Source organism: Astatotilapia calliptera, chromosome 12 (assembly GCF_900246225.1).
Source record: "Astatotilapia calliptera chromosome 12, fAstCal1.2, whole genome shotgun sequence".
Taxonomy (NCBI): domain Eukaryota; kingdom Metazoa; phylum Chordata; class Actinopteri; order Cichliformes; family Cichlidae; genus Astatotilapia; species Astatotilapia calliptera.
The window spans coordinates 1,867,584-1,895,302 of record NC_039313.1 but is presented as its reverse complement, the minus strand read 5'-3'; the positions used below and the strand labels follow the sequence as shown (position 1 = coordinate 1,895,302).

Here is a 27,719-nt window from a genome sequence, read left to right as displayed (position 1 = left end):
TGCCATGACTTGCAGTAAATGAGCAGACCTGGCATGTTTCCTTTCCAGGCTCAAACACATTTTGTGTTTATCCTAATAATACTATCTCGCTGTGAACAACACACTGGAGTACACGAAGCAGAAGGTCAGGGACAAACGCATCCAAATTCCGGTCCCTCAGCTTTTAACGGCAGACCTTCTGCCTATCAGTGACTGAAAGGAACACGGTCTCATTAGTTTCTATCATCTTCCCCGTAGAAAAGCCAAGAGTTGGACAGCGAGAAACTGGAAGTTAGCCGAGTGCACTTGCATAATGTTCACATTTATTTTGTTTCAAGTCCTAACACATTCTAAACATGCTTTTAACACATAATGGATCACATTCTTCACAGGTAGTTAAAGTAACAAGAGCAGACAAGAGATTTCTGAAGAGAAAAGACAGAAATGGCGTTTCAGTTTCTGATGACCGTGTATGAATCTGTTTGTTCCCTGAGATATGTTGCCGGTGTGCTCCTCGTGTGCCTGTAACAAAGCTCTGACAGCTGGACACCTGCTGTTCCGTCTATAGTGTTGTCAGTTACAGGGAATTAGGGGATGGAGCTCCATCCAGGACAAGCAATATGGGCCTAAATGTCTATTTGTGTGTGCGTCTGCATAAAAACACAATGCTCCAGGCCCACCAACATGTATGAAGTCAGTTTGAACAGGAATCCCTAATATGGTCATCTCTGGCTCTGGTTTAGAAGCCACACCCACTGGCTGTTCTCAGATGAAAACTAAAGGGAGTGGACGAGCGTTATATAGAAAGTGTGGTGAATACAAGCTGTTTCTGTAGGAACATGAGTCTTTTGAACATCTCACTTACAAATAAGTTGATGGCGTTAAAGGTTTAACAGCAGGACAGCGACTTTAAAGGCGGAGCCTGTGTGTGTGTCCAGCCCCAGTGCTCACACCACAGCCGTCTGTCCATCTGTGGTCACAGTGTTACGGTTACACGAGTGAGCAAACCGGAGGAAGAGTCAGCCTGAGCACAGTTACATCCTGCGATTGACAACTGATCACATGCAGCACCGGCTGCTGTGGGATAATACTGAGTGTGTTCTCTGCTTCACCAACGAACAACAAACACGCACGTGCATGCGCGCGCACACACACACACAGGATTATCATGGTATGGCGAATACAGCAAATTCAACAGATAATGAGGCATATTTGGATAAGGTCAACATGGAAAAATGCAACACTGGTTAACTTCAGCCAGAACATAACACATGAATGCTTAATCAGTGCACTGACATTGTCATTGACATTCGTTCATCTTTGGTATGTGATTTTTGATAACAGGGTAGGAGTGAAATATAAGATGATGCTAATTTAACATGAAACAGCACATTAAGGAAACAAAGGAGGAAGAGGGTCCCTAAAAGTACCTGAGGTAGAGAGGAATACAAGGCTACGAAGAAGAAAACAAGTGTTGGTGGTTCACATGTAAGGTCAACTCATAAAAAACATTGGTGTAATGAACATTAGTAACGGTGTGAAAAATACAGAGGTAGTTTAGGAATGACACATCCCTTTGTCTGCACACAACCAATACAAACAGGAAGTGAAAAAAAGACACCAGCGTGTGTGTATCAAACTGTAACGTTGAACAAGTGCGAGTGCTGCCAGCAAAGGTGGGATTCACCGCTGATGAGCAGACAGTTTGGCATCACATTAAAGGAGAAACCCCTCAGATCCTGCTGCGCTGTCAGATCTCAGTGTGATGTTCAGTGCATTCCTCCAGTCATTTTGCTGTTTTTCTGGCAGTGCTGCACAGACACGGGACAGCCTGACAGGGTCTCCGAGCAGCGTTTGAGGGGATCTGAACCGCTTCATCACAGTGAGACCTTCGGTACACAGAAGTGTCCTGAGATACTGTGATCTAAAGGGTCGGTTCACCAAAACGACATGATAATGTAATCTTGTCAGATAGTTTGGTTTAATGTTTTCAGTTAATACATGTGGAGGAATGCTGCCTCTACATGTATGTTTTTTAAAAACATAACACTATCAGTTGTTTGGGAGGGAGGCAGCTATCTCAAGCTAAAAGCCAAACCTTTCAGCGCCGCTAAAGGCAGCATTAAATGGTTTTGTTCATCTCTGCAAAATCTGAACATCCAGCAGTTAGCCAGCGACGCGAGGAGGATCAGCGTTCGGTCGAGCTGTTTTTATACAACCTGAAACAAAACTGAAGAATTTAAACATCTTAGACTTTCTGAAAATGTGGACCCAAGTGGTTCACTGGTGATCGCGTGCATGGTAACCTGGTTACCATGGTAACGGTGAGGTTCACATCTATTCCACCCAAAGATTAACTTTGAAACCTAAGAGTTTATCAAACTGTGCTCGTCGGGCACGTGGCTCAAACGTAACCCTGCCCCCGTGTGGTGTGCTGGTCACCTGATGGATGAACACGAGGCTTTTGTCTCCAGAGACGGCGCCACAGCACAACATTTGAGGTTTAAACTTATTCCAAGATTACGCAAACAGATCCAAAATGTCAGCAGCGTGCACGTAAAGCATTGCTGACAAAGCCTGAGTAACACTTTCTTTAATGAACACAGTGAACAAGTGAACGTCAACAACAACAATGAAGAAATCAGTTTAGAAAATGATAGGTGTTGTCTTCACTCCAAATCAAACCCAAAAAAGCTAAAAAGACATTCTTAATTATAAACTACAAAAGGTACATTAAAGCATTCAAAAAAATCAAAAGAGGCTAACTGAAGCATTACAAGGAACGCTGGATTGGGCTGTGGTTTCGTTAGGCTGCGCACGACGGGAGGGAAGCCGTGACATCGGAAAGATGCCGCTGCCTTTTGCTTCGTCCGTCATCAATGCCGAGAGCTTTAGAAAACCTGCCCTGCAAACTAATTCCACTTTCACTGAAGGGGAGTGTGGGTGGGGTGGGGACGGTGAGGGAAATAAAGTTGAAACAACAAAAAACAAAAACACCTTTCTACAACAGGACCTACAATGTCCTGGAAGCTACATCTACTAATACTACAAGTACATCAGTGTGGTCACTGACGAACTCCTGAATGCAATACATAACACTCACTTTACCCTGTATATATCCAGGTCAGCAGGGACCTGAGAGAGGAACACATTGGGTGGGCAGTGGCCAAGAACAAGGGTTAAGGTCTCCAAACCTCACTGTCGTGTGCAAAAAAGGGAGTGGTTGCGGGGACTGCACTTTGTCTGCATTTCAAATGACGCAAATGGTGAAATGGCCAGAAAAGACACTTCAAGTGGTCAGAAATGATAATCTCACACTTTAAAAATAAAGACCATTTCTCTGTGGCTACACTTTTTAAAACGGCGTGCATATCTGTGGGTATGCAAGCCAGGGGTAAAATTCTCCAAACCTGGCCTAAACTGATTGAGGTAAAGCCCTAGCCGATCACACAGAGTCCACTTACGGCTGGATTAAAGCGATTAGACGTTCAACTTTAAGCCAATTCTGCATAAATGATATTTTCACTTTCATCTCATTTAAAAACAGTCGGACCGTACCTGGATGTCCACGCGGCCTGATGCCCGTGGAAACCAAGTGTGGTCTGATTTACATTCTACATCTAAAAACGTTTGATTGCCCTTCAAAACTGGCCGATAGAACTTTGAAATTCAACAACTGTTTTGAAAAATCGAAATGAACTCTTAAGCAAAACGGACGGATCAATAAACACTGATTCTTTTAAATGGCTGGTTTCAGTGGGTTCCACTAAGATGGGCAACACCAAGCAGCCACAACATCAAAACCCCGGACAGGTGAAGTGACCAGTAATCGTTACCTTGTTACTATGCAAAGCTCTGCTGGGAGAGCTTGAGCGTGCTGGGGCCAACACATATAGGGTTAGGGTTACAATAACATCCAACCACCCAAATAAAAATCCTTCCCCAGGGCTAAAATGTGTTCAAATGAAAATTTATGGGCCCGTTTCCATTGTGAGTAAAGCAAAAACCCAACCCTAACCTTGGTAATCAGTAATGTGGTGTTTGTTAAAAATGATGGCGTGCCCCAGTACCAGCGGTCTCCCTCAGGACTAGGGGAAAGCGTGGTTTGTTCACCTGCTCTCCAAAGTCCTCAAATTGAATCAAGCTCAAAATTCAACCTGCAGGAAGTGTTATCCGTGACGCGACCCACTGCCAGAGAGCACAGACGAGCTGACAGACCCAAATGTGCCAACACATCAGAAACCTCCCCGATATTTCAACGTTGTGGCTGATCGGTGTGTGTCACCCGTGAAGCTCGCACATTTTTAATCACATATACCCAGCTGTGTCGAGAGCAGGCGAAAACGCACCATCTTCTTTGGCAATGAAGAGCACAAAATGAGAGCCATCGTGTCTGCTCTGTGCATATGTGTGCACGCGACAAAACGCGCATGTTTGCAATGAAACGTGGAACTTTTCTGCCCTGCAGAGCGTCTTGCCTCTGAAACAGACCGATTCATTTCTTATCCTCGTCCTTCATGGATAAGAAAAGGGTTTTGTTGAGCTGTCAGCTCCCTACCCATCAGCGGGCGCTTGATATAATCTTTGCATAACACTTTGGTCAAGAGAGAAACATAATAAAAAGAAAAACAGCAAACCTAGCTATCCGCCCCTTCCCCTGCAATAAAGCCATACATCCCTAGTCTATGATTGTTAAAAAATACCCGTATGCTCCTATTCGATGATCCCACAGATCCAACAACAGCCACCTTAACTCATGGAATGTTAAATTGACAAGACCGCCTCCTAAAAGCAGGATGTCTGAGTACTTTTGCTAATTCATTTTGCATTTTCAGCGTAACAAAAAACTGTTTTTCAGACTGATTTATGCAGCTTCTTTGAACATTCATCTCTGATTGAGGTACCAAAGCATCCACAGGGTTTTGGTTTAGACTGGGCAACTCTTCATTTAACAGTAAGAAAAGGTACCTGAAAATAGCAACAACATCTTCCTGAGGTAGTCTCAAAACACTCGTCGCGCGTGCCAAGGCGCCCCATCTGTATAAAATAAACTCTTTTAAAGTCTAGCTCTAACAATGGCAACACTGACACATGGAGCAAAATGGATACACGCTTGTAAACTCCAAAGACCAATGCATCTACGAGCATTTGTTTTGTACAGAAGCATGTGCACAGTGTAAATCAGCATACATTCAGCTCTGTCGTGTAATAAATATATAAAGAAAAAAGTTACAAAAAACAAACTAGCTGCTTGTCACATTCACGAGAGGGGAGACCAGTCCTCGACTCGGGTGTCGGGGAGGGTTTAGTTTCCGGTGGAGGCGGTCACGCAGGGCGACGGGCCGGTCCTGTAGCTGGTCAGGCTGGATTTGCAGGAGTGCAAGACTGCTTTGAACAGCAGGGGGAGCTGCTCCAGAGGGACGTTCACCAGCTTTGCTGAGAAGAAACCCGAGACACACGGCACTTTAGTTCATGATTAGCTTAGCTTCTGTACAGCCGACATTTTCATTGGTCACAGTCGTGTCCAGGAGGCAACCTGCGAGACAAATGAAGCCAACCCAAGTGCCGAATGCTGCAGTTCCTCTGGCGGCCACTAGAGGCTGGCTCCAGCAGTGTGCCCAGCTCGTGTTAAACGGTCTAATTTGGACAGGTTACGTGTACAAAATCTAACGACCTTTCTTTGACACAATTTTCACTGAGGCCATTTACTTTTTTAGAACTTATGAAGCTGATTTCGGTTCAGTTACGTCTAGTTAGTCAAAATTACTGGCAGTAGCATTTATTTCACAGTTTTTATTTAGATTACTTGTTTCAACCAATCATTCTTAAGTTTCAAAGAGTTGGTAAATAAAAGAAATGTATGCAAAGTGTCTCTATTTATCCAAAGGTTTGGCCATGATTTTATTTATTACCAGAAAAATGAACAGTTGATTGTGTTTGATTTAATTGATAAGCTAAAACCACAAAAGTAACTAGATTGTGATTCAAGCTTTAACCCATCAACATGATCAATACTTGCCATAATTTCAAAATGTTATGGACAGCTTTTTAAAATTAACATTGGTGTTAAAAAGAAAAAGCCAAATGTATCAAATGGAATACAAAAAATAAATCGTAAGCAACATGATATAGCAAAATAAAATTTGTGTATTAAGGGTTATTAAACATTTCAGCTCCAAAAATCTGAATTTTCTGGCTATTTTTTGATGGGTTGGGTCTTACAGGGTTAATGCACTTATTATAGTTTGTCTTAATGACAAAAGCCATGCTTTCTTTTATCCCATTAGCTCAAATAATTTAACCAAATAATTCATTAAACATAAAATTTTGCAACGGTTTTTGTATTTTCAGTGTTTTCCCCCAAAGACAAGGCACTGTAGAGGGCGGGGAACAACACAGGTCGTAAGGGCACAAACTGAAACTTTCATGGCTGAACATAAATCGCTGTGGCACAATACACTGGGTAGTATCACATTTTTGTAGCTCAAACAAACTAACGTATGAGTATCTGAGTGCATTTCTAAAGTCAGTCTTCAACAACAGCCTAAACAGTTCTTTGAGGCCTTACTTGAGATGCAGCGGATGTCCGGCAGGCACATCATGATCTCAGGGAAGCGTTTAGGCTGCAGTGGGTACTTGGACTCAATGTAGTCCTGACACACACACCAGTAGCGTTTATTCAGCTGCTCAAGCTGGGAGATGCTGGACAGTCCTCTGATATCTGTGGAGCAGAAACTATCACAGTCAAGCCGGGAAGGTCGCGATGGCAAAAAGTCAACACGCTGGAGACTTTGTTGTTACCTTGATTGAGGAAGTTGATGGTTTTCATACAGGCGTACTCCTCATTGCTGATCTTTAACTGGTGGAGTTTGCGAAACAGAATGATCAACCTCTCCATTACTTCCATCCCATCCTCGCTGAATCTGAGGAATCACACACAGACCCGTCAGTTAAGCTGAAAACTGCAGCTCTATGAAGCCAGACGGTGCCTTTAAGGCTCCAACTCAAACCATGATATAGACTTTTGTAGGTTTGCTGTCCTCACTACAATCCACATAAAAAAAGAAGACAAAAATCCCCCCAGCACCGCTATCTTAAGCTTCCATGCTTCAATGGACAAGGCAAAGAAAATGAGGGAGGAAATATGTCAGATCTATTAAAAGTGCTTAAAGCGTCCTGCTGATTCCACAGCTTTTTGAAGAGAAGATTCATAAGTTCATTCCACGTTTTAAACATCAATTTTCTGCCTTGCACTTCTAATCTCTTTCACAAACTTCAACAATGCCACTGTAAATCAAACGTCCACGTCTAAAACCACTAAACTGTGGGCAAATTGACTGAAGCAGCAGAGTTATATTAGGAGAATGTGTCAGAAGGTCAAATTATACATGTTTGATTTACACAGGAACACTCCCCCTCTTCCCCCACGCATCCTTTTCTACTTCAAGTGAAACAAGCGTCTATAGTACACATGCCAGACAGTGCTAGCCACAGCTCAGCTCTGAGGAGGCCTCCTGTTCACGGACCACTTCACTGGGCCTCACCCAGCAATAACACTTGGAGAAAAATATTAAGCCCTTTTAGAGATGATGAGCTCACAAAGTGAAACAGCTTGGCTGTGCAGAGGGAATGTTGAATTCCTGATTGCTGTTCTCATTTCTACTGAAATACTGAATTAGCACAGCTCCCAGAGACTAAAAAGAAACATTTAATATCTTATAGTGAAACAGCCCCACTGTGACTGCTGTGGGTGAGGCTGAATTACCAAAACAGAACGAATGAAGGCAGTTTCTTTCTGCTACGTATCAATATCATGACTATAGAATAAGATCACTTGTTGTTGTTCTTGCTTGAGCTACTTAACTTTAGTGTCTGGAAAGGTTACTTTTAAAGTAGTCTCTGTTACAAAATTACAATATAGTAATTCAGAAGCTCTCTACTGCTAAAAGCTAGCATAGAAGTTAGCCTTGGCTGTTTCTGCACTGTCACCTAAACGGTTAGCCTCCTTAACAACTCCTTAACTGCTGGATAATATTTTGATTATTGATGATAGAAAACAATATGAAAACAATCATTGTCTGTGCCAGCTGCCTAGCTAACATAATATGTACAAAATATGCCAGCTCAATATTCAATATTAATGGTAATAGTAATAACTGATTTATGTTGCTAACCCAGTAAAGTGTAACTGTAACATTCGCAGAAGGTTTTACAAAAAAACTATTATTGTAGAGTTTTTACAGCTGCTGTCGTGATTTGGTGCTATATGAATAAATGATTTGAATTACAGTTACAAAGTTACAAACAGCTGTCTTGTTATAATACCAGCACACAAATAGCAATGCAAGCCATCATTCGGAGCCCTATTGTCTTGCCTTTGACTTTGCTTAAAGATCTGCTTTAGAAGTTAGCTAGTTGCTAACTCTATCAGTTGTCTGCTAGTGGGTAAACGTATAGCTCTTTCCCTAAAAAGAGAAAACAGCCGTGGCTGAAACGAGGTTTCTGAGAGCAGTAGGGGAGACCGGGGATAGTTGTAACATTTTTGACATTTCTGTCTGTAAATTGAAGATCTTTTAAGGTAGTGGATTCAAAATGTAATGCAAAGTATTTACATGTCTCTGCTATTAAATAGTGCAGCTATTTTCTCTGCAGCACAATTACCCATTGCATGGTATGGCCTCAAACACAAAGAGTGAAATGTTACAATTAACCCCATAGTCTGGGTTAGTTGTAACATATCCTGGGGTAAAATGTAACACAATGAAATAAGGGTACTAACAAAACATTACATGTAATCTTTGTTTATTCAACACATGAATGCACTTACATCCATTTATGTAGCTGTGTGTGTGTGTGACAGAATGCAGACATCTAGCTTTTGAACATATTCCAGCCCCCCAAAAAAGACAAGTTATGGAATTTTCTGCAACTGAATATTTCATTAATTTTGGTTGGTCTTCCTTGAGTTTGGCCTCATTGGCTCAGTGGGCATTATAACCTACAACTCTTGCACCAATTTTGAACATAACAATGAAGCTGAAAAAATGTAGTTGTTCACCAGCATCGCAATTCCATTACTTTTTATCATGGCTTACCTTGGTGTGGTTTGCAAAGTGCTTCAGAAAGATGAGGAAATCTGTTTCTTGCACCCATCCTGATTTATTTCCACTACCAGTACTTCCTACTGGTCCATCTCTGACACAGAGGTCTGCATAATGTGTGTGTGGGAACACAAACAGTGGAGGAATTGTGTTGCCAATGGCATTAACCACATATACAAAAGCGACCAGTGAACCTCTCTCTGCTGGTGTCGTTGCCCCAACTTGTTTAATGTAAGTTAAAGTAATAGTGTGGTAAGTTGTAACATCTGCATTATTGTTACAACTAACCCAGACTGTTGCTGTTACAACTGACCCAGACTCCTATAGCCATGAACTAGCTAACATTACAGCCAATGGCTAAAACATTAGCACTAAAGACCTACACAGAATATATCCCCATAGACATACAAATAACATAATTTAAGTTTGATGAGTTTAGCTGCAAAGCAGATAATGCTATTAGAAATTGAAATAAAGTAGAAAAACGTACTTTTTGGCATACAAATGACTTTTTTTCGTGTTAAATTGTCTGTGTTTGGCAAAATGTGCTGATTTTTCACATGTGATAGCAGAACTGAGTTGGGCATGCACAGGATGAGTCACATCATTTGAAACTTAGCCCTGATTGGAGAAATTGGAAGTGTTACAACTGACCCACGTTACAACTATCCCCGGTCTCCCCTAAGTGAAGCACAGCTGACTGCAGGTTCTAGTTTGGTAAAAGGACGTTAATGCAGAAATGCCATAACGGCCACCAGATGGCGATAGCTGTAGCTGCAAAAAGACTTGACCTCTGTAAACACTTTCCTGATGAGTTTTTTTGGCCTTTATTGAATACAAAAATAATGTCTCTTTTGGAAATATAAGTAATTCTATGCTTCAACAAGGAGGGTTCAACTTGGTTCTGCTTGCTCATTGGCTAATGACATTGATTAGCCAATGAGCAAGCAGACCTGCCCGTCCTCGGGACAAGTAATTGTTGTCTGCTTGTTTTTTAAACCACGGTGATGATGGTAAAACAAACTAGAGCTCAGAAACCAGTGGACGACGTCACAGTGTCTATCATATCGTTTCTTCTGTGCACCTCTAAGAAACTCAGGGGAGGTATGTAATAGTTATAAACTAAATGGAGTAAATGTGGGTGTTTTTTGGCTCCTCAATAATTCAAGTTATTCTAAAGCTCATAAACAAAACACCCCAATTGTTCTCTCCTTTTGCTCTTTAAGCACTCGCCACTCACCCCTGAAGCTCGTCGTCAGATGGCGTGTACTTTGCTGTGATGTCGGCCAGCTCTCCAAAGATCTGGCCACTGTAGATAGTGAGGCAGGAGAGCAGGATGAGCTCCTGCCAGGTGGAGCTGAGCAGGCAGGTGTAGTCCTCTATGGAGAGCTCACAGAAGAAGGGCAGCTTCTTGATCCAGGAGATCTGGCGGAAGAGCAGCTCGTCTGCCAGACGGCACAGCAGAGCAAACAGCTCCACTTGTGTTACCTTGTACCTAGTGAGCAAACAACAACGAGACAGATGTGTGGTGGGCAGGAAAACTCTCATCATGTCAAAATGGGCCTGACGTGGCTCAAATCAGCATCCCACTCCACAACAAACAGCTTTCAGCAGCCTTCACGTCCCTCACCGTCTGACTTCCTGTCCCTCTATATTCTCCTCATTTCACAGAGCAGATCTGCTTAGCCTTCAGCTAATTCTAACCTCTGTTACCAACAGAGAGCAGCTGACTTCAGGCCATTTCCTAAAGCATTTCCCTGAATTTATCTGAGGAATAAATGTAAAATAATGAGGAAAAAATAAACAATCACACAAAATGTATTTAAAAGAATCTTTAAAATAATGTAATGCTGAAAAAATCAAGATGTGATCAGAAAGTTCCTGCACTTTCAAAATCACAAACCTTTCTAATTTTGACAAAGAAATGTCAACAGAGCATTTCAAACTAATTCTAGTTTGGGATAAAACGCTGATCATGGTCAGTATTATTATCCCACTGAGCAACAGAGCTTTTCATTGAGCCACAGCACAAACGCTGCCGTGTTTTATCTTCCAGTTTACACGTAGTATAGAAACGTTGGCAGCAGTTTGAGCTGCCACATGAAAATGCATCAAGCCAAAAACAAATCACTTTAGACTTGGAGGGGAGAAACTAATGAAGCAACGAGCTCACAGGAGTAGCTCCACGTTAGCAGAAGAGACTCCTTCAAGGCAAGAATGCTGAGGACAATCCTTTGTCCTTTGGTCAAATAACACTAAACCAGAGTTGTTTGGTCACCGCGACACTGCTAGTGTTTGTACACAGGAAGAAAAGGCAACCCTAAGAACACTGATGGTGGGAATGAATGCTGTGGGGATGCTTCAGTGTATGTGGAAGTGGAAGAAATGATGAAGAAACCTCACACAGTCAGCATCAACGACCAAAAACATGATGAACTTGATATTCAGAGAATATCCTCCTGTTGGAGCGCTTGTGAGAGCGCCAGGCTCTCAAAATATTAACATAGAGGTTCAAGAGCCTAATTCCTATTCCAACACACCTGCATCTCACTTACCGAGGTAAATGGCAACGTTCACGACATACAATTAGAAAAAGACTAACAAGTTTGGTTTACTGGGAAGGACTGTTTGCTACAAAATGAGTATCTAATTGAGAATTTTGCTTTCTGAAACCAGCTGCACTCCTTTCATTTGGCCGCGCCTCTACACAACGCACGATGCTGAGTATGAACTCACTCTTCTTCTATAAGCATTGGAGTGGTCAGGGGGGCCAGCTCTTCAGCAGCCACCAGCTGCTGCACCAGAGGGTGGGGCTGTGGGTAGAGGTTGCGGGGCTGAGAGGCCAGCAGGCCAGACTGGGCGGCGTAGCTGAACAGGTGAGGCAAGAGCTGGTAATGCGTGGGCATGGAGGTGTTAATGTACTGGTCCCGCAGGGCTGCCGTGTAGCCGTTCATTTCAGCGGAGCGACTGGAAGCACACAAAGGTCAAAGGTTACAGTAATGCAGATTTTATTAGTATTGCGGGGACAAAAACACACTGGCTCACACGTCGGGGTTTGCATTTCTCAGGCAAACCCTCCTTTAACCTCACCCTGATGTGCTGAGCTTCATCCCCAATCAAACTCTTTGCATTTTTTCACAAACTTGCAGACTAAACTTTGCATTCTGGGCATGTGCACGAGCGCATGCGACGCAGGCTTTCTGTTTGCTGTTCATTTCTGGCAAGGTTTAATTCCATCTCATAAAAAAAGAAAAGCCATCCCCTGAATAGTTTTCAGGCTGCTGAGATAAAACCTGATGTTTACACAAACTGAGACTAAAATAAATGCCATCATGCAAGTACCTAGACAATATTTGTCCTTGATGAGTGCAGATAGACAATATGCTCGTCTCCAAGCAAGAACAGCAGATAGTGCGGTGAGCTCTTTGTGTTTGGTTGCGATCAGCGAGCCTGAGTGGCTGCATATTCAGGCATTCTTTGGCCGATGAATACTTTAACTAAAGTCTGGGTGAGATGGGAACGAGGTGTTAGACTGTCAGGGCCGGCTCATTATCTCAAAGATGGGGCGAGTGTCAGAGGCGCGTAGCTGAGCGGATGAGATCGACGACTCACTTGGACGACAGAGTGGAGGCAGGTGACGGCTGGTTGCCCTCCGAGGCGCCATTGCTTGGCGAGCTGTGGTCGCTGTCGCCGTTGTTGCCCCAGGTGTGCTCCGGGGCGTCCTCCTTGAACTCCTGGCCCGACATGATCCGCTCGATCTCCTCCTCTGTTATCTAGAACACACACACACACACACACACACACACACAGGGAGGTTTGGAGCTTACAGCACATCCATGCATGTGCATCAGTTCAATTGATTAGCACCAACTAACAGCACACGGCTTTTCATTAAAATGCTGAGGAGCAAGGACACAATCACATAATGACACAGAAAGAAAAGAGGCGCGTGTGTGTGTGCGCGTTTGATTGGATGATTCACACACGTAAAATAATAAGATCTGTGCAGGTCAGCACGAGCAGAAAACGCAGACAAAAGCCATTCTGAAAGGCTTCAGCACGCCTGCACATACCACGTCTCATGTCTGAGGGAGGTCAAGTCACTTTCATTTCTATCAGTTCATCCCAAACACTGTAACAGGCGTTTTCATTCCATATTCATGACAGAAAGCTCCTGCTTTCATTAAGGGCGCTGGTTCTTAATGGAAGCCGTGTTTCTCTGTTTTGACTCGTTCAATTGAGCCCGAATGAATCGAGCGCCTCCCTCCCCGTGAATAGCGGCTCAGTGGTACTTATCCTCATGTCACACATTTTTCTGACCATTTGTTCCCTCGCTTCACGTTAATAATAAAGGCACCGCTGAATGGGGACTAATCAGCTGCTACACAATTATACAGATGATATAACAAGGTCAGGGCTCGCTCTCATTATGAGCATCCCGAAGAGTAGCACTGCAGCACTCCAGCTCTGTGTTATTTAATGGCTTGTGATCTGAGTGGGTTTACTGTAAGCACAATTCCTCAGAGGCTGAGCCACAGCGATGATGCTCAGGCTGGCTGGGAGGTGGGGAAAGGTCAGTGCGCACCACAAACAACACAATCCTTCAGTCCATTTACCTGCACAGGTCCAATGCTTTTGTTCCTCCCTCCAGGCATGCCGTCCTCTCTGATTGCTACATGTCAAAAAACAGGGAAAAGTCATTTGTTCCGTTAACCAAACATGATCGGTGTCACAGCTCTCCCTAGTGGCTAAAGCACATCAGGCAAAACTGTCCCACCATCCAGCTCCAAACACAGCTGCTGCTGGCGGGCAGTCATATTGTTTTGGTACACTTACAAGCAAAGTACATTTCATCTCATAGTCTTAGTGTGTGTGAGTGTTTCTGCAGTGTAGATAAAATCGCTGTGATTAGTGTCTGACTGGGTGAGTCCCAGTCTCATCTCCATTCTAAGACAGGCACTTGAAGAATAAGGCCATGAGGACAGTCACTTACAAGTTTTAGCCACATGGGGGCAGCACATGTCTGTGGAAGGAAAACTGCAGCTTAGATTGTGTGTGTGTGTGTGTGTGTGTGTGTGTGTGTGTGTGTGTGTGTGTGTGTGTGTGTCCAGGAGGGAGAAACAGATTTATTGGTAGAATTGACACATTCAAGCGTTTCCAGGTTTTCAGAGACTTTGCGAGCAGCTGTTTGTTTGGCTCACAGATAAACGGAGCAAAGTCCCGACAGAAGCAGCTCTGGCCACTCAGCATCTTAAAAACCTGATTTTGACACATCTAAATTACAGGGGCGGATCTATACACGGTTCATATACACACAGTCTGTAACCTCCTCATTTACCCATATACTTTGTACTGTAGAACCTTTTCATAAATAAGCAGGTGGATCTAGAAGCTACTCCACGTGAGGTTCTGTTACGTGCTTACATTTACACAAATCTGCACTGTGAACACAGTTTTACCAAAAACTTAAACCTCATCTTTCAGGCTGTTTTTGACTACTTTGTATTTCACCTTTAAAAACCGTTTAGCTCGTCTTGAATAAATAAAGTTCTTTATTCATGGTGACTTACTGCATTCACACAATGATCTAAAAATCAGTCAAGAAACATAACTTGAAGTTGAAAAATTAGGAAGTGTTAGGTGTCACAGTAAGACGCCACACAAATGATTGTGCAACTCCAAAAAATAGTTTGTGTCCACCACGAGACAGCAGGAGGCGTCTTCCACCTGGACGCAGCGTTTACACTGCAGCCTTTGACTGTGACACTCAGCGGTGGACAGAACAAAACAACTACACACTAACTACACACTCCAGACACGCTAAACATCTCAAATCTCTCCCATCGATATCCCGACTCTCTCCCACAACTTTGACCTCTTCCTAAACAACAAAGGTCACATTCAGCCATATCGTTTTTGGATTGGTGCATTTTTCCACCAATAGGAAAGGGGAGGCATTTTTCCTTGGTGTGTTGTTGTTAGCGCGGCCATGTTCACTGTTCCTTCCTGCACTAAACATATAGTATTTAGAAAAAAGCAGTGTGTGGATGTTTTATCATAACTCTGGTGTAACCTGGCCTATCAGCAACATGTAAAAACTGCCATGTAGTTTAACTTTAACCATAAGTTAAACAGAGACTCAGCAGAGTCGCATCTTGTTACTATGTCATCTTAAACCGGTCACATGACTTGCGGGCACCGGCGTGTCCATCGACCCCAGAGGGTTAATAACACACCTTCACCCACGCCACCACAGTCCCACCGGTCTGTCAGCGCTGTGACAGAGCGGTGGGATCGAACTACCAAACTTCCAGTTAATAGGTGACCGGCTCTACTTACAGGAAACCTTTCATTTAAGCATTCATGTGGCCAATCCCAAACTCCCCCATGATGGTTGGGATAGGCTCGAGCCAGGGAACAGCATCTGTCCGTCCATCCTTTAGGTGTGGATGGTTTAAACGCCTCATTGACTCAGGCTTGCTGTGGACATTCAGGGGAAGTGCTGCATCTTCAACAGTGTTTAAGTGGCACAGTGAAGTCCACATGAATGCTTAAATCAAAGGTTGCCTGCAGCTCAGGAAGTACAGCCGGTCACCTACTAATTGGAAGTTTGGTGGTTCGATCCCCGCGTGCTCGCCAAAGTCTGCATGCCAAATATCGTTGGTCAAGACACTCCGATGGATGCATCAGAGTATGAAACAGAGGATAGAAAAAACTCGTGTGAATGAGGCAAAATTGCTTCGAGTCCTCTGAGCAGAAAAGCGTTATACAAGAACCGTTTACCCTGTAACAAGATGATCAGTTCACCTACCGTTGGTTTCAGAGTCATACTGACAGTGCACTGTGCTGAAAAACTGTTAAAAGCAGAAAAACAAGGTGACTGAAAGTTTGTGAAGACGTTTCATTTAAGAGGCCAGTCACTCTCCAGACACGACCTTCAACCGTAGTACCTCTGACTCTTTTCTGGTCTGGGTACTGATTCTTTTGTCATTGATGCTTCATTGTTACCGCAACTCGATGAGTCAGACATTTATTACCAAACAAACGTCTGTTTCTGGTGGCTTGAAACATCTACTTTACCTTTACGGTTCATTCCCATCTGAAGGCACTTAAGCAGGCGGCAGTACTGGCAGCGGTTGCGCTGCTTGCGTGACATCTCGCAGTTTTTGTCCCGGCTGCAGCGGTACACGCGCTTGTTGCAGATGCTGCGCTTGAAGAAGCCCTTGCAGCCCTCGCAGGAGATGATGCCATAGTGCAGGCCTGTGGCGCGATCTCCACAGATAAGGCAAGTACGCTGGTCAGTTGGATCATCTGCAGATGGAAGGAGAGTGGGCACAGGAGAGGGTTTAGAGCCATTTCCATCAGCGTCTTTACAGTAATTCATCTAAAGCTTAAAAAAGGGAGTGGGAGCAAAAACCTTGCTGAAGGCACACATTTTTAATTGAAATCACGAGGGTGGCTGGGGCTTAAGTGCTAGCCAGGCACCGGATAATCCAAAGGATTCTTAAGCTCCAACTCTCATTTAGTGAAAGTGGAGGTATAACAGGCAGTACGATGAGAGAAACGTCTGCAGGTCTGAATGAGGACACAGCTGGTTTGTTTGCAGCGCGTCCTTTCTCTCCTCTTCCCCACAGCAGTGTCTGATAAAAACGCTTCTCTTACAAGACACCTGACGCTAAAATAACACATTTCACAAAACCTGCTTCAGGTAACAATATGTGACAGTATTACTGTACCCAGCACCTGTTGCATCCTTAGTGTTAGCACAGATGTTCCACACAGGCGGCCCCTCAATCATTAACCTTCATTCTGTTTCCTTAAAGAGCGCAGTTTCAGCTGATTGCTTCAAACAATGAAAAGCAGTTAGGAAGGGAGGTGGTAGGAACCTGTGGGGAAAGGGCTCACACGTATTTGATGTTCTGGATAAAATGATGTAAAATCAAAGTTAAAATGATACCAATGAGTGTTTGTAAGCCTGGTGTGGCAGCTGGCTGACCAGGAGTGAGGGAAACGAGGAATACAGCATGAAGGAGGGGAAGAGGATGAAAGAGCCAACACAGGACCATCCTTGTGAAGCTACACTTTGTTAATCACAGAGCTACTCTCAAACTGGAAAGACAGCAATTTGAGGAAGCTGCTGAAAATCTTCCCTTAATCCTCCATCTACCTCCAGGCCACAGAACGCACATAATGAAGCTTAAGTTACAGCGCGTGTTCTCGGCTGCTCGCAGAGTTAAGCCTCATCACACACACACACACACACACACACACACACACACACACACACACACACAGACACACACGCACACACAGACACACACACGCACACACAGACACACACGCACACACACAGACACACGCACACACACACACAGACACACACACACACACACACACAGACACACACGCACACACAGACACACACACGCACACACAGACACACACGCACACACACAGACACACACACACACACACACACAGACACACACGCACACACAGACACACACACGCACACACAGACACACACGCACACACACAGACACACGCACACACACACACAGACACACACACACACACACACACACAGACACACACGCACACACAGACACACACACGCACACACAGACACACACGCACACACACAGACACACGCACACACACACACAGACACACACACACACACACACACACACACAGACACACACGCACACACAGACACACACACGCACACACAGACACACACGCACACACACAGACACACACACGCACACACACAGACACACACACACACACACACACACACACACACCCCCCCAAAAAGCTGTTCTCCACCCTCCTCCATGAAGGACCAGGAGAGCCACGCACATCGAAATACGAGTCATTTTGTTACTTACTGTTAATTGTGCGACAAATACTTTCTTTTGTATTTTGACAATAACATTATTCTAAATTTGAAAACTTAGTGGAAAATGTTTTTAAATTCTCAGAATTAAAAAAATGATTTTGACAATCTTTTAAAAATGCAACAAAAAAAGAGAAGTAAATGGATTTCTAAAAATGAATTAGGAATAATGTTACTAATTTAATAATTAATAACTTTTGAAACAGATTCTTGTAAAATAACAGCTGTCAGTTCATCCCTTGTACTAACTGCCACGTCTCAAGGCAAAGACTAATCATTTGACTTCATTTCTAGCTTAACAAGCGCACACGTTTATTCTGAGCTGAAAACAGACCAGCATCAAGCACCGTGTGTGAAGTTTAGTTTTTAACATAATGCAGTTTGACGTCAGGCTTCTCGAACAGTCGAACAATCGCTGCACCCACAGGAGCTACACCTGCTAAAAATCCAGACAATCAACCTGTTTTTCATAACAGGAAAAACCGAATTTGATTTCTTATTCATTTATTTTTCTCTTTCATCTTTCGGATTATTTGGATCTGACAAGTATAAAACTTTAGCATCAACTTTGAACAGAAAGTAATTTTGCAAAAGTTCTCGTTGTGATGTTGTACCAGGAAGTTGGTCACCCTCTGACAGATCAAACGTCACAAAATGCCACCCGTCTTACTCCAAGTTGGTTCTGTTTCAGGAATTTGCAGGATCAGTTCTGCAGGACGGGGATGGAAGCTCCCATCATTGATCATCCACCTGAGGTTTGGGTATTTATTGTTTTGTCTGTTTTATCTCGCCCTGTTCGTCCACATGTGCAGGGTCGGGCCTCCGTTTCTCCACTGCAGTGCTCAGTGTCTGTGCTGAGCATTTACAGTCTGAACACAGATTTGGAAAATATCATCTTTAATTCTAATTTTGCAAATATTTTCTAAAGGAGGTTTTCATCTTGCCCAAGGATATTTATCACATACACAGGAACAGACAGGGATCGAACCATCAACCTTCTGATTAGTAGGTGACCTCTGGCACCTGAGCCGTGGTCCTCACCCAGAAACAGAAGGGTCACCCAGTCTGGGTCATGGACGAGTTCCTGCCCAAGTTGAGGAGTTTAAGTATCTGGTGGTTGTTCACAAGTGAGGAGAGAGAGGAGCGGGAGACCGACAGACGGAGTGGTGCTGCAGCTGCAGTCTCTACCCTCACCTATCATGAGCTTTGGGTAGTGACCAAAACAACGATATTAAAGATAACAGCGGCGGAAGCTTCCTCCGAAGGCCGGCTGGCCTCTCCCTTAGAGATAGGGTGAGGAGTTCAGCCTTCCGGGAGGGGCTCAGAGTAGAGCTGCTGCTCCTCCACATCGAAAGGAGCCAGCTGAGGTGAGCTGACAAGGATGCGTCCTGGGCGGGACAGACCCAGGACACGCTGGAGGAGGTGGCTGGGAGAGGGAGATCTGGGCTCTCTGCTTAGGCTGCTGCCCCCACAACCACGTTTGGGATAAGCGGAAGAGGGATGGATGATACTGGAAGGTTATTTGGGCCGAAATGTTGTGACTCAATAAAAACAGATTCTAACTATTAGATAAAAACAGATCTTGGTCCGATGCGCCCGTCATTCATTCGGGTGTGCAGAGATTTTCAAACCACTGTCTGATATTTAATAAGACTTTAAATTAGCGACTGAAACCATAAACTTATCAGGAAGAAAAAGATGGCGCCGGTGAGGTCGGCTGCCGTCACGACTGCTCCGACCACTTTTTCTTTGTCTTTGTTTTTTAAGTTAGTTTTCAGCGTTTCTAAATCGGCAAAATCATCACCATTGGGTACATTAGGTATGACAGTGACACTCTTGTTTCTATTGGTATACAATGTACTCACAATTCGAAGTTTTTAACTCCGGATCCGAGCTGGCCGAGTGAGATCTTGAGGGAGAACAAAGGGAAGCGGCGGCGGCCTAGAGGGAAGCGAGCCGGCGTCAGGAACAGGCTGAGAGCTCGTGCACACCGCACACCTCTGCCTAGCATCCTGCTCGCCAACGTCCAGTCACTGGAGAACAAGCTTGACGACCTCAGGGCCAGGGTAAAGTTCCAGAGAGACATTCGGGACTGCAATCTCCTCTGCTTCACCGAGACATGGCTGAACCCAGCGGTGCCGGACCACGCCATCCAGCCGGCCGAGTTCTTCTCGGTTCACCGCATGGACAGGACACGGGACTCGGGGAAGTCAAGGGGAGGCGGCGTGTGTTTAATGGTGAACAACAACTGGTGCAACAGTGCGAACGTTGTTCCTCTCACACGCTCCTGCACACCAAATCTGGAACTACTGTCCATCATGTGTCGTCCTTTTTATCTACCTCGGGAATTTACATCGGTCATTGTAAGTGCCGTTTATATTCCACCACAAGCGGACACGGTCACCGCCTTATGCGAGCTGCATGAGGCACTCACACAGCACCAGACACAACACCGGGACGCTGCGCTTATTGTGACGGGGGACTTTAATAGCGCCAACCTCAAACGCGCAGCGCCGAACTTTTATCAACACATCTCCTGCCCCACCAGAGGTGAAAGGACACTGGACCACTGCTACACTACGGTCAAGGACGGCTACAAGGCACAATCCCGCCCTCCTTTTGGCAAATCTGATCACGCCGCCATCTTCCTCATCCCAAAATACAAACACAGGCTGAAACAGGAAGTTCCGGTTCAGAGGAAGGTCGCGCGCTGGACGGATCAATCAGTGGCCGCGTTACAGGACGCACTCGATGACGCAGACTGGGTGTTCAGAAACAGCTCCGATGATGATGTCAACGTGTTTACGGAAGCGGTTGTGGGATTCATCGGGAAACTAGCGGATGATACCGTGGAGACAAAGACTATCACAACGTTTCCCAACCAGAAGCCGTGGGTGGATAAAACCATCCGCGACGCTCTGAGATCCCGCACCGCTGCCTACAACACGGGACTCACAACGGGGGACATGGACCCGTACAAAGCCGCGTCATATAACGTGCGGAGGGCGGTGAAAGAGGCGAAGCAGCGCTACGGGAGGAAACTAGAGTCACAACTCCAACAGAGTGACTCTAGGAGCCTGTGGCGGGGACTAAGGACAATAACGGACTATAAAGCACCAACAACCGGTATGACGAACGCGGCCGTGACTCTGGCAGACGAGCTGAACACTTTCTATGCTCGCTTCGAGGGTGCAGCTAAGGACTCCAAAAATGCTAGTGTTAGCGGCGCTAACGGCTGCAGACAGGAAGATACTGCCAGCACCGGAAACGTGCTCGTCATCTCCGAGCATGAAGTAAGGAGAGCCTTCAAGAGAGTGAACACCAGGAAAGCAGCAGGACCAGACGGCATCCCAGGTCGTATCCTAAGAGACTGCGCATACCAGCTAGCTCCTGTGTTCACTGAGATATTCAACATCTCTTTATCTCAGTCGGTGATCCCCACATGCTTCAAAGAGTCCATCATTGTTCCTGTCCCGAAGAAACCCCACCCTGCTTCTCTCAATGACTATCGCCCTGTAGCCCTCACCTCAGTAGTGATGAAGTGCTTTGAACGCCTGGTCAGAGACTTCATCATTTCTTCACTACCAGACACACTGGACCCACTACAGTTCGCTTACCGTCCAAATCGTTCCACAGACGATGCCATCTCTCATCTCCTCCACACATCACTCACTCACTTGGACACTAGAAGGGGGAATTATGTTAAAATGCTCTTCATAGACTACAGCTCTGCATTTAACACCATAATTCCCTCCACACTCACCACCAAGCTGGAGCATCTGGGACTCAGCTCATCTATGTGTCAGTGGATCTCCAACTTCCTAACTGGCAGACCACAGGCAGTAAGGATGGGCGGACATGTCTCAGCCTCCACCACTCTCAGCACTGGAGCCCCCCAGGGGTGTGTTCTGAGCCCCCTGCTGTACTCTTTGTACACATATGACTGTGTGGCCACTACCATCTCCACCACCATCATCAAGTTTGCTGACGACACCGTCGTGGTGGGCCTGATCTCTGATAACAACGAGACGGCCTACCTGAAGGAGATTAGGAATCTGGAGAACTGGTGCCAGAGGAACAACCTCCTTCTAAACGTCAGTAAGACAAAGGAGCTGATAGTGGACTTCAGCACTAAGCAGGAGAGGAACTACCAGACCCCCGTCATCAACGAGTGCCCAGTGGAGAGAGTGGACAGCTTCAAATACCTTGGAGTTCACATCACGCAGGACCTGTCATGGTCCTGTCACATCAACACCGTGGTGAAAAAGGCCCGACAGCGTCTCTACCACCTCAGACGCTTGAGAGACTTCCAACTGCCCTCTAAGGTGCTCAGGAACTTTTACTCCTGCACCATAGAGAGCATCCTGACGGGAAACATCTTAACCTGGTTCGGGAACAGCACCATGCAGGACAGACGAGCTCTACAGAGGGTTGTGCGGTCAGCTGAGCGCACCATCCGCTCCGAGCTCCCTGACCTGCACTCAATCTACAGCAGGCGGTGCTGGACCAAGGCCAGGAAGATGGTGAAGGACCTCAGCCATCCCAACAACAGACTGTTCTCTCTGTTGAGGTCAGGAAAGCGATTCCGCTCCCTGAAGACCAACACAGAGAGACTGAGGAGGAGCTTCTTCCCGCAGGCGATACGGTCTCTCAATCACACCACCACACAGTACTGACCCACACATATAGTTCTTACACACACACTGGACATTCTGGACTTTGTTTTCACTTCATTACTTAAATCACGCTGCTGTTATTGTGTATATGCTGCTGTTATTGTGTATATATTTATTTATATTTCTTCATACATTCTTATATAGTTCTATATTGTGTATTTTGTTGTACAGTTATTTTATTTTCAACTTTAATTTATATATTTTATCTTATTCTCCCAGTTAAATTTACCCTTCATTCTAATTTGTGTTGTACAGTTATTTCATTTTTAACCTTAATTTATATTTTATTCCTTCCTAGTAAAATTTACCCTTTTTAATTTTTCATATTTATTTCCTATCTTACTCATAGCCTTTTCCTTTTTTGTTTTCTTTAGGTCACGAGCAGTTGTCCAAGCATTTCACTACATATCGTACTGTGTATGACTGTGTACGTGACAAATAAAATTTGAATTTGAATGTTAACTAACATCATCCATTAAATGGGTGCAGGGTAGAGCTGGGCGATAGAACGATAACGATACTTATTGCGAAATAACTTTTTCTCAATAGAAAAGTTAAATATTGCGATAGACCTCATCTCTCTTGTCCTCTTAAAAAAAAGAAGAAGAAGAAGAAGAAGAACAGCCAATCCAAATTAACTAGCGCAGAGCCGAACCAATCACAGCCGGAGCGTCATGTCACGTGACTTGTTACGTACAGCACAAGTGCCAAGCCGCACATGTGTATTTGGGAAGCAGCCAGACGCCGTGCCGCCCGGGTAATGGAGGAAATGAGTGTGCCGACTAGAGAAAAATCCACCGAGAGCGTGACCGAAGGTTACCGAAGAGAAAACAGATGACGGTTCAAACGCCGGAGAGATTGTCAAACGGAAGAGCCATAGAAGCTCCGTAGTGTGAAGGTATTTCGGCTATTTCAAGTCTGACAAAAAACAGAGTAGCGCGCACTGTAAAGCAGGTCTGGAAATACAATAAAGCGGTGCAGCTCAGACTCTGACTGGAAGCGCTAATTCGTCATTCGGCTTTTGTCAGACTAACGTAACTGTTAAAACTGTTTGAAAAGCTCAGCTATACAACAAGGAGAGATTGAGAATTTCCTTTTAGTTCTCAGTTTATTTGATATTGACAAAAGTTAGTCAATTTTGTCTGTTCTTCTGTAAAACAAACTAAGATTTATTTTTAGAATTAATATTTTGTTTCTAAGTGGAATTTAGTCTGTTTCGTTTGTTCTATTTTGAAACTTAGACGCTTTAGTGGCTGCCTTTTGTGTAGTTTGCAATATTTGCCTTTATCTATCTGAAAAAGTCTCATGTTCCTTAAGTACATCTACCCTGTTGAACTTATTATGGGAAATAAATATTCAAATAAAAACAAGCTGCTGATTATTTCACATTTTACTTGTGAGCAACGGCACATTTAAATCTTACAAATATAGTTATTTGGCTTATATCGTGATAGATATCGTTATCGCCTGAAATGAAAAAAACATATCGTGATATGAACAAATCTTGTATCGCCCAGCTCTAGTGCAGGGTCATTTTGTCATAGACTTCGTGTAACACCAGTCCTATTAAGAACGAAGGCGCTGCCTGCCAGCCAATCTGCAGGTTTAGAGTATTCTCTGAGTTGTGATACAACCTTCTAATGTTTGTTTGTATGCTGTGTTTTAAAAATGAGTTGAGGGAACAGTTTTTAGGTTTTCTTTTTTTTGTCTGTTTGTTCTGCTGGTACCAGTGGCTGTGATGACAAAGGGCTACAGCCATTACCAACAAGTCAGAAGGAGGCTGCTGCTCGGTAGGTTAATGCTGCCTGCTGAGCGTGAAGATTAACCTGTAGATCTTATTAATGTAAGACTCGTGTCTAATGCAGATAACTAATGTCTAATGCACCGCACACAGGTGGGACTCTGTGGCGGGAAAGCCAACAATGGTGACAGACATGTTTCCTGAGACTGACTGCATGAAGGCTTCTAGAGCTTGTTGATGTATCTTTATGTCCTGTACTCACCATCTGAATCCTTCTAACTATAAAATAGTGCAGTTAAAGTTAAACCCTCAGTATTTCTTAACTGAAGTCATTCAGGCATTTTTAAATGAAACTATTATTGTTATACGCTGCCTCGAACACAGTTTCACATCCTGTCTTTAAATAAACAGTTTGCCAGAATCAGCCTGCATTTAAGCAAAAGAATCAACCGACTTTGGAATAACGACAAAATGAGCTGGTAGTGATTTAATAAAGTTTCTACTTCATCCTGGGAAGGTTCACCTGGTGAGTCTGAACATTAGACCCACCTGTGCGCTAGACAAAAATCACACACTGAAGAACATGACTTTTGAACCTGTTGTGTGTGTGTGTGTGGCTAAATCAGCAGAAGAATCCCACACACACACACACACACACACACACACACACACTTGGGGAAACCTGATACTGTGGCTGTTGTAAATGGTTGACCCAGTCATGCCTTCCTGATTAGAAGGCTCAGTGTTTTGACAACAAACAGACCACAGTAACATAATCTTTATTATTCAAATGAGCGGGATTAAACTTTTGTGCGTGTATAATTTGAAGGGGCAGCTCATCAGAAAGAGATATGTGACTGAGGTGAGAGCTAAGCCTCCCAGAGAGGGGAGGGGCCTGGATAAGCAGGCTGCCGGGCTCATGTACTAAAAGTAATTAGAAGGAGGCAGAGGGGGGTGGGGGTGTGTGGCATAAAGCCTCTCCCAGGATGGTGAATAGAGGACTTCTAAAGCCCAGAGACAGATTACCATTTAAATGGTGTGAGGTTTAAGTTTGCTGCCTGCTGAAGACTGCAGGGGCAGCTATACTGTACGAGACAATGGGCCGTCACACGGCGAGCCCGTCCTGGGATTAGAATTGAACTCTTCTGCTGATTAACTCTCTACGGTACACAGGTTAAGTCGAGTCTGAGAGGAAGCCCAGCAGTTAGAGAAGCATCGCCTGGCGCTGCCTCGTTTGATCATTTTCTTAAGAGCAATGTAAGTGAAACATGATTAATGCAATGCTAATGTTTTATTCGATTCAGTTTTTGAGCTTATGTTCCTGAGTATAAAATGATAAAAACAAATGATAATCTTCATCATTGTCCTTAATATTACCGATTCAGATCTGACCTTTAAAACTTTATTTTGAGCATTTTTACGTTTCCAAACCATTAAAAATGAAAAATGTTCAAACACACTGTATAACTGGCTCCACACATCATTTGCTTTCATACATCCATCCCATCCATCCATCTTCATCCGCTTTATCCGAGGCCGGGTCGCAGGGGCAGCAGCCTAAGCAACTAGGCCCAGACCTCCCTCTCCCCAGCCACCTCCTCCAGCTTATCCGGGGGAACACCAAGGCGTTCCCAGGCCAGCCGAGAGAGATATAATCTGTCCAGCGTGTCCTGGGTCTGCCCCGGGGCCTCCTCCCGGTGGGACATGCCTGGAACACCTCACCCAGGAGGTGCCCAGGGGGCATCCTTGTCAGACGCCCGAACCACCTCAGCTGGCTCCTTTCGATGTGGAGCAGCAGCGGCTCTACTCTGAGCCCCTCCCGGATGGCCGAACTTCTCACCCTATCTCTAAGGGAGAGGCCAGCCACCCTTCGGAGGAAGCTCATTTCTGCCGCTTGTATCCGCGATCTCGTTCTTTCGGTCACTACCCACAGCTCGTGGCCATAGGTGAGGGTAGGGACGTAGATCGACCAGTAAATTGAGAGCTTCTCTTTTACACTCAGCTCGCTCTTCACCACGACGGACCGGTGCAGCGTCTGCATTACTGCAGCTGCAGCCCCAATCCGTCTGTCGATCTCTGGCTCCCGTCTCCCATCACTCGCGAACAAGACCCCGAGATACTTGAACTCCTCCACTTGGGGCAGGAACTCATCCCCGACCCGGAGTGGGCACTCCACCCTTTTCCGGCTGAGAACCATGGCCTCAGATTTGGAGGTGCTGATCCTCATTCCCGCTGCTTCACACTCGGCCGCAAACAGTTCCAGTGCGAGCTGGAGGCCCTCACCCGATGAAGCCAACAGAACCACATCATCCGCAAAAATCAGAGATGAGATTCTGAGGCCACCAAAGCGAAAGCCCTCCGCCACTTGGCTGCGCCTAGAAATCCTGTCCATAAAAATTATGAACAGAACCGGAGACAAAGGGCAGCCCTGGCGGAGCCCATCACCCACCGGGAACGAGTCCGACTTATTGCCGGCAATGCGAACCAAGCTCTTACAACGGTTGTATAGGGATCGAATGGGCCGTAGCAATGGGCCAAACACCCCATACTCCCACAACACCTCCCACAGGACACCCCGAGGGACACGGTCGAATGCCTTCTCCAAGTCCACAAAACACATGTAGACTGGTTGGGCAAACTCCCATGCGCCCTCAAGTATCCTGGAGAGGATAAAGAGCTGGTCCAGTGTTCCGCGACCAGGACCACCACCCCGGTCTGCCAGTCCACAGGTACTGCCCCTGATCTCCACGCAACATTGCAGAGGCGTGTCAACCAGGACAGCCCAACAACGTCCAGAGCCTTCAGGAACTCGGGGCGGACCTCATCAACACCAGGGGCTCTGCCACCAAGGAGTTGTTTAACTGCCTCAGTGACCTCGCCCCTGGAAATTGGCGGGTCATTCCCCTCATCCCCAGACTCTGCTTCCTCCTCGGAAGACGTGTCAGTGGGATTAAGGAGGTCCTCGAAGTATTCCTTCGACCGCCTAACAATTTTCTCAGTCGAAGTCAGCAGTGCTCCGCCAGCACTATACACAGTGCAGGTAGAGCACCGCTTTCCCCTCCTGAGGCGCCTGACGGTTTGCAAGAATCTCTTCGAGGCAGTCCGAAAGTCTTTTTCCATGGCCTCTCCGAACTCCTCCCACACCCGAGTTTTTGCTTCAGCCACTGCCCGAGCCGCATTCCGCTTGGCCTGTCGATACCTGTCGGCTGCCTCCGGAGTCCCACAGGCTAACCAAGCCCGATAGGACTCCTTCTTCAGCCTGGTGGCTCCCTTCACCTCTGGTGTCCACCATTTGGTTCGGGGATTACCACCTTGAAGCT

General features: G+C 45.2%; 1 protein-coding gene across 2 annotated transcripts in view; it reads right to left on the bottom strand.

Annotated features, from left to right (window-relative positions):
- Nucleotides 1–280: 280 nt before the first annotated feature.
- Nucleotides 281–27,719, bottom strand: part of nr6a1a (nuclear receptor subfamily 6, group A, member 1a) — a 125,848-nt gene continuing 98,409 nt past the window's right edge. For both annotated transcript variants that reach the window (XM_026186086.1, XM_026186087.1), the window contains 8 exons: nucleotides 16,161–16,391; nucleotides 13,697–13,752; nucleotides 12,693–12,853; nucleotides 11,817–12,047; nucleotides 10,321–10,575; nucleotides 6,781–6,902; nucleotides 6,548–6,700; nucleotides 281–5,415 (listed from right to left, as the gene is read on the bottom strand). In XM_026186086.1, the coding sequence (XP_026041871.1) occupies nucleotides 5,285–5,415; nucleotides 6,548–6,700; nucleotides 6,781–6,902; nucleotides 10,321–10,575; nucleotides 11,817–12,047; nucleotides 12,693–12,853; nucleotides 13,697–13,752; nucleotides 16,161–16,391 (1,340 nt within the window). In that variant the 3' untranslated portion in view covers nucleotides 281–5,284. The remainder of the gene's footprint in view (nucleotides 5,416–6,547; nucleotides 6,701–6,780; nucleotides 6,903–10,320; nucleotides 10,576–11,816; nucleotides 12,048–12,692; nucleotides 12,854–13,696; nucleotides 13,753–16,160; nucleotides 16,392–27,719) is intronic.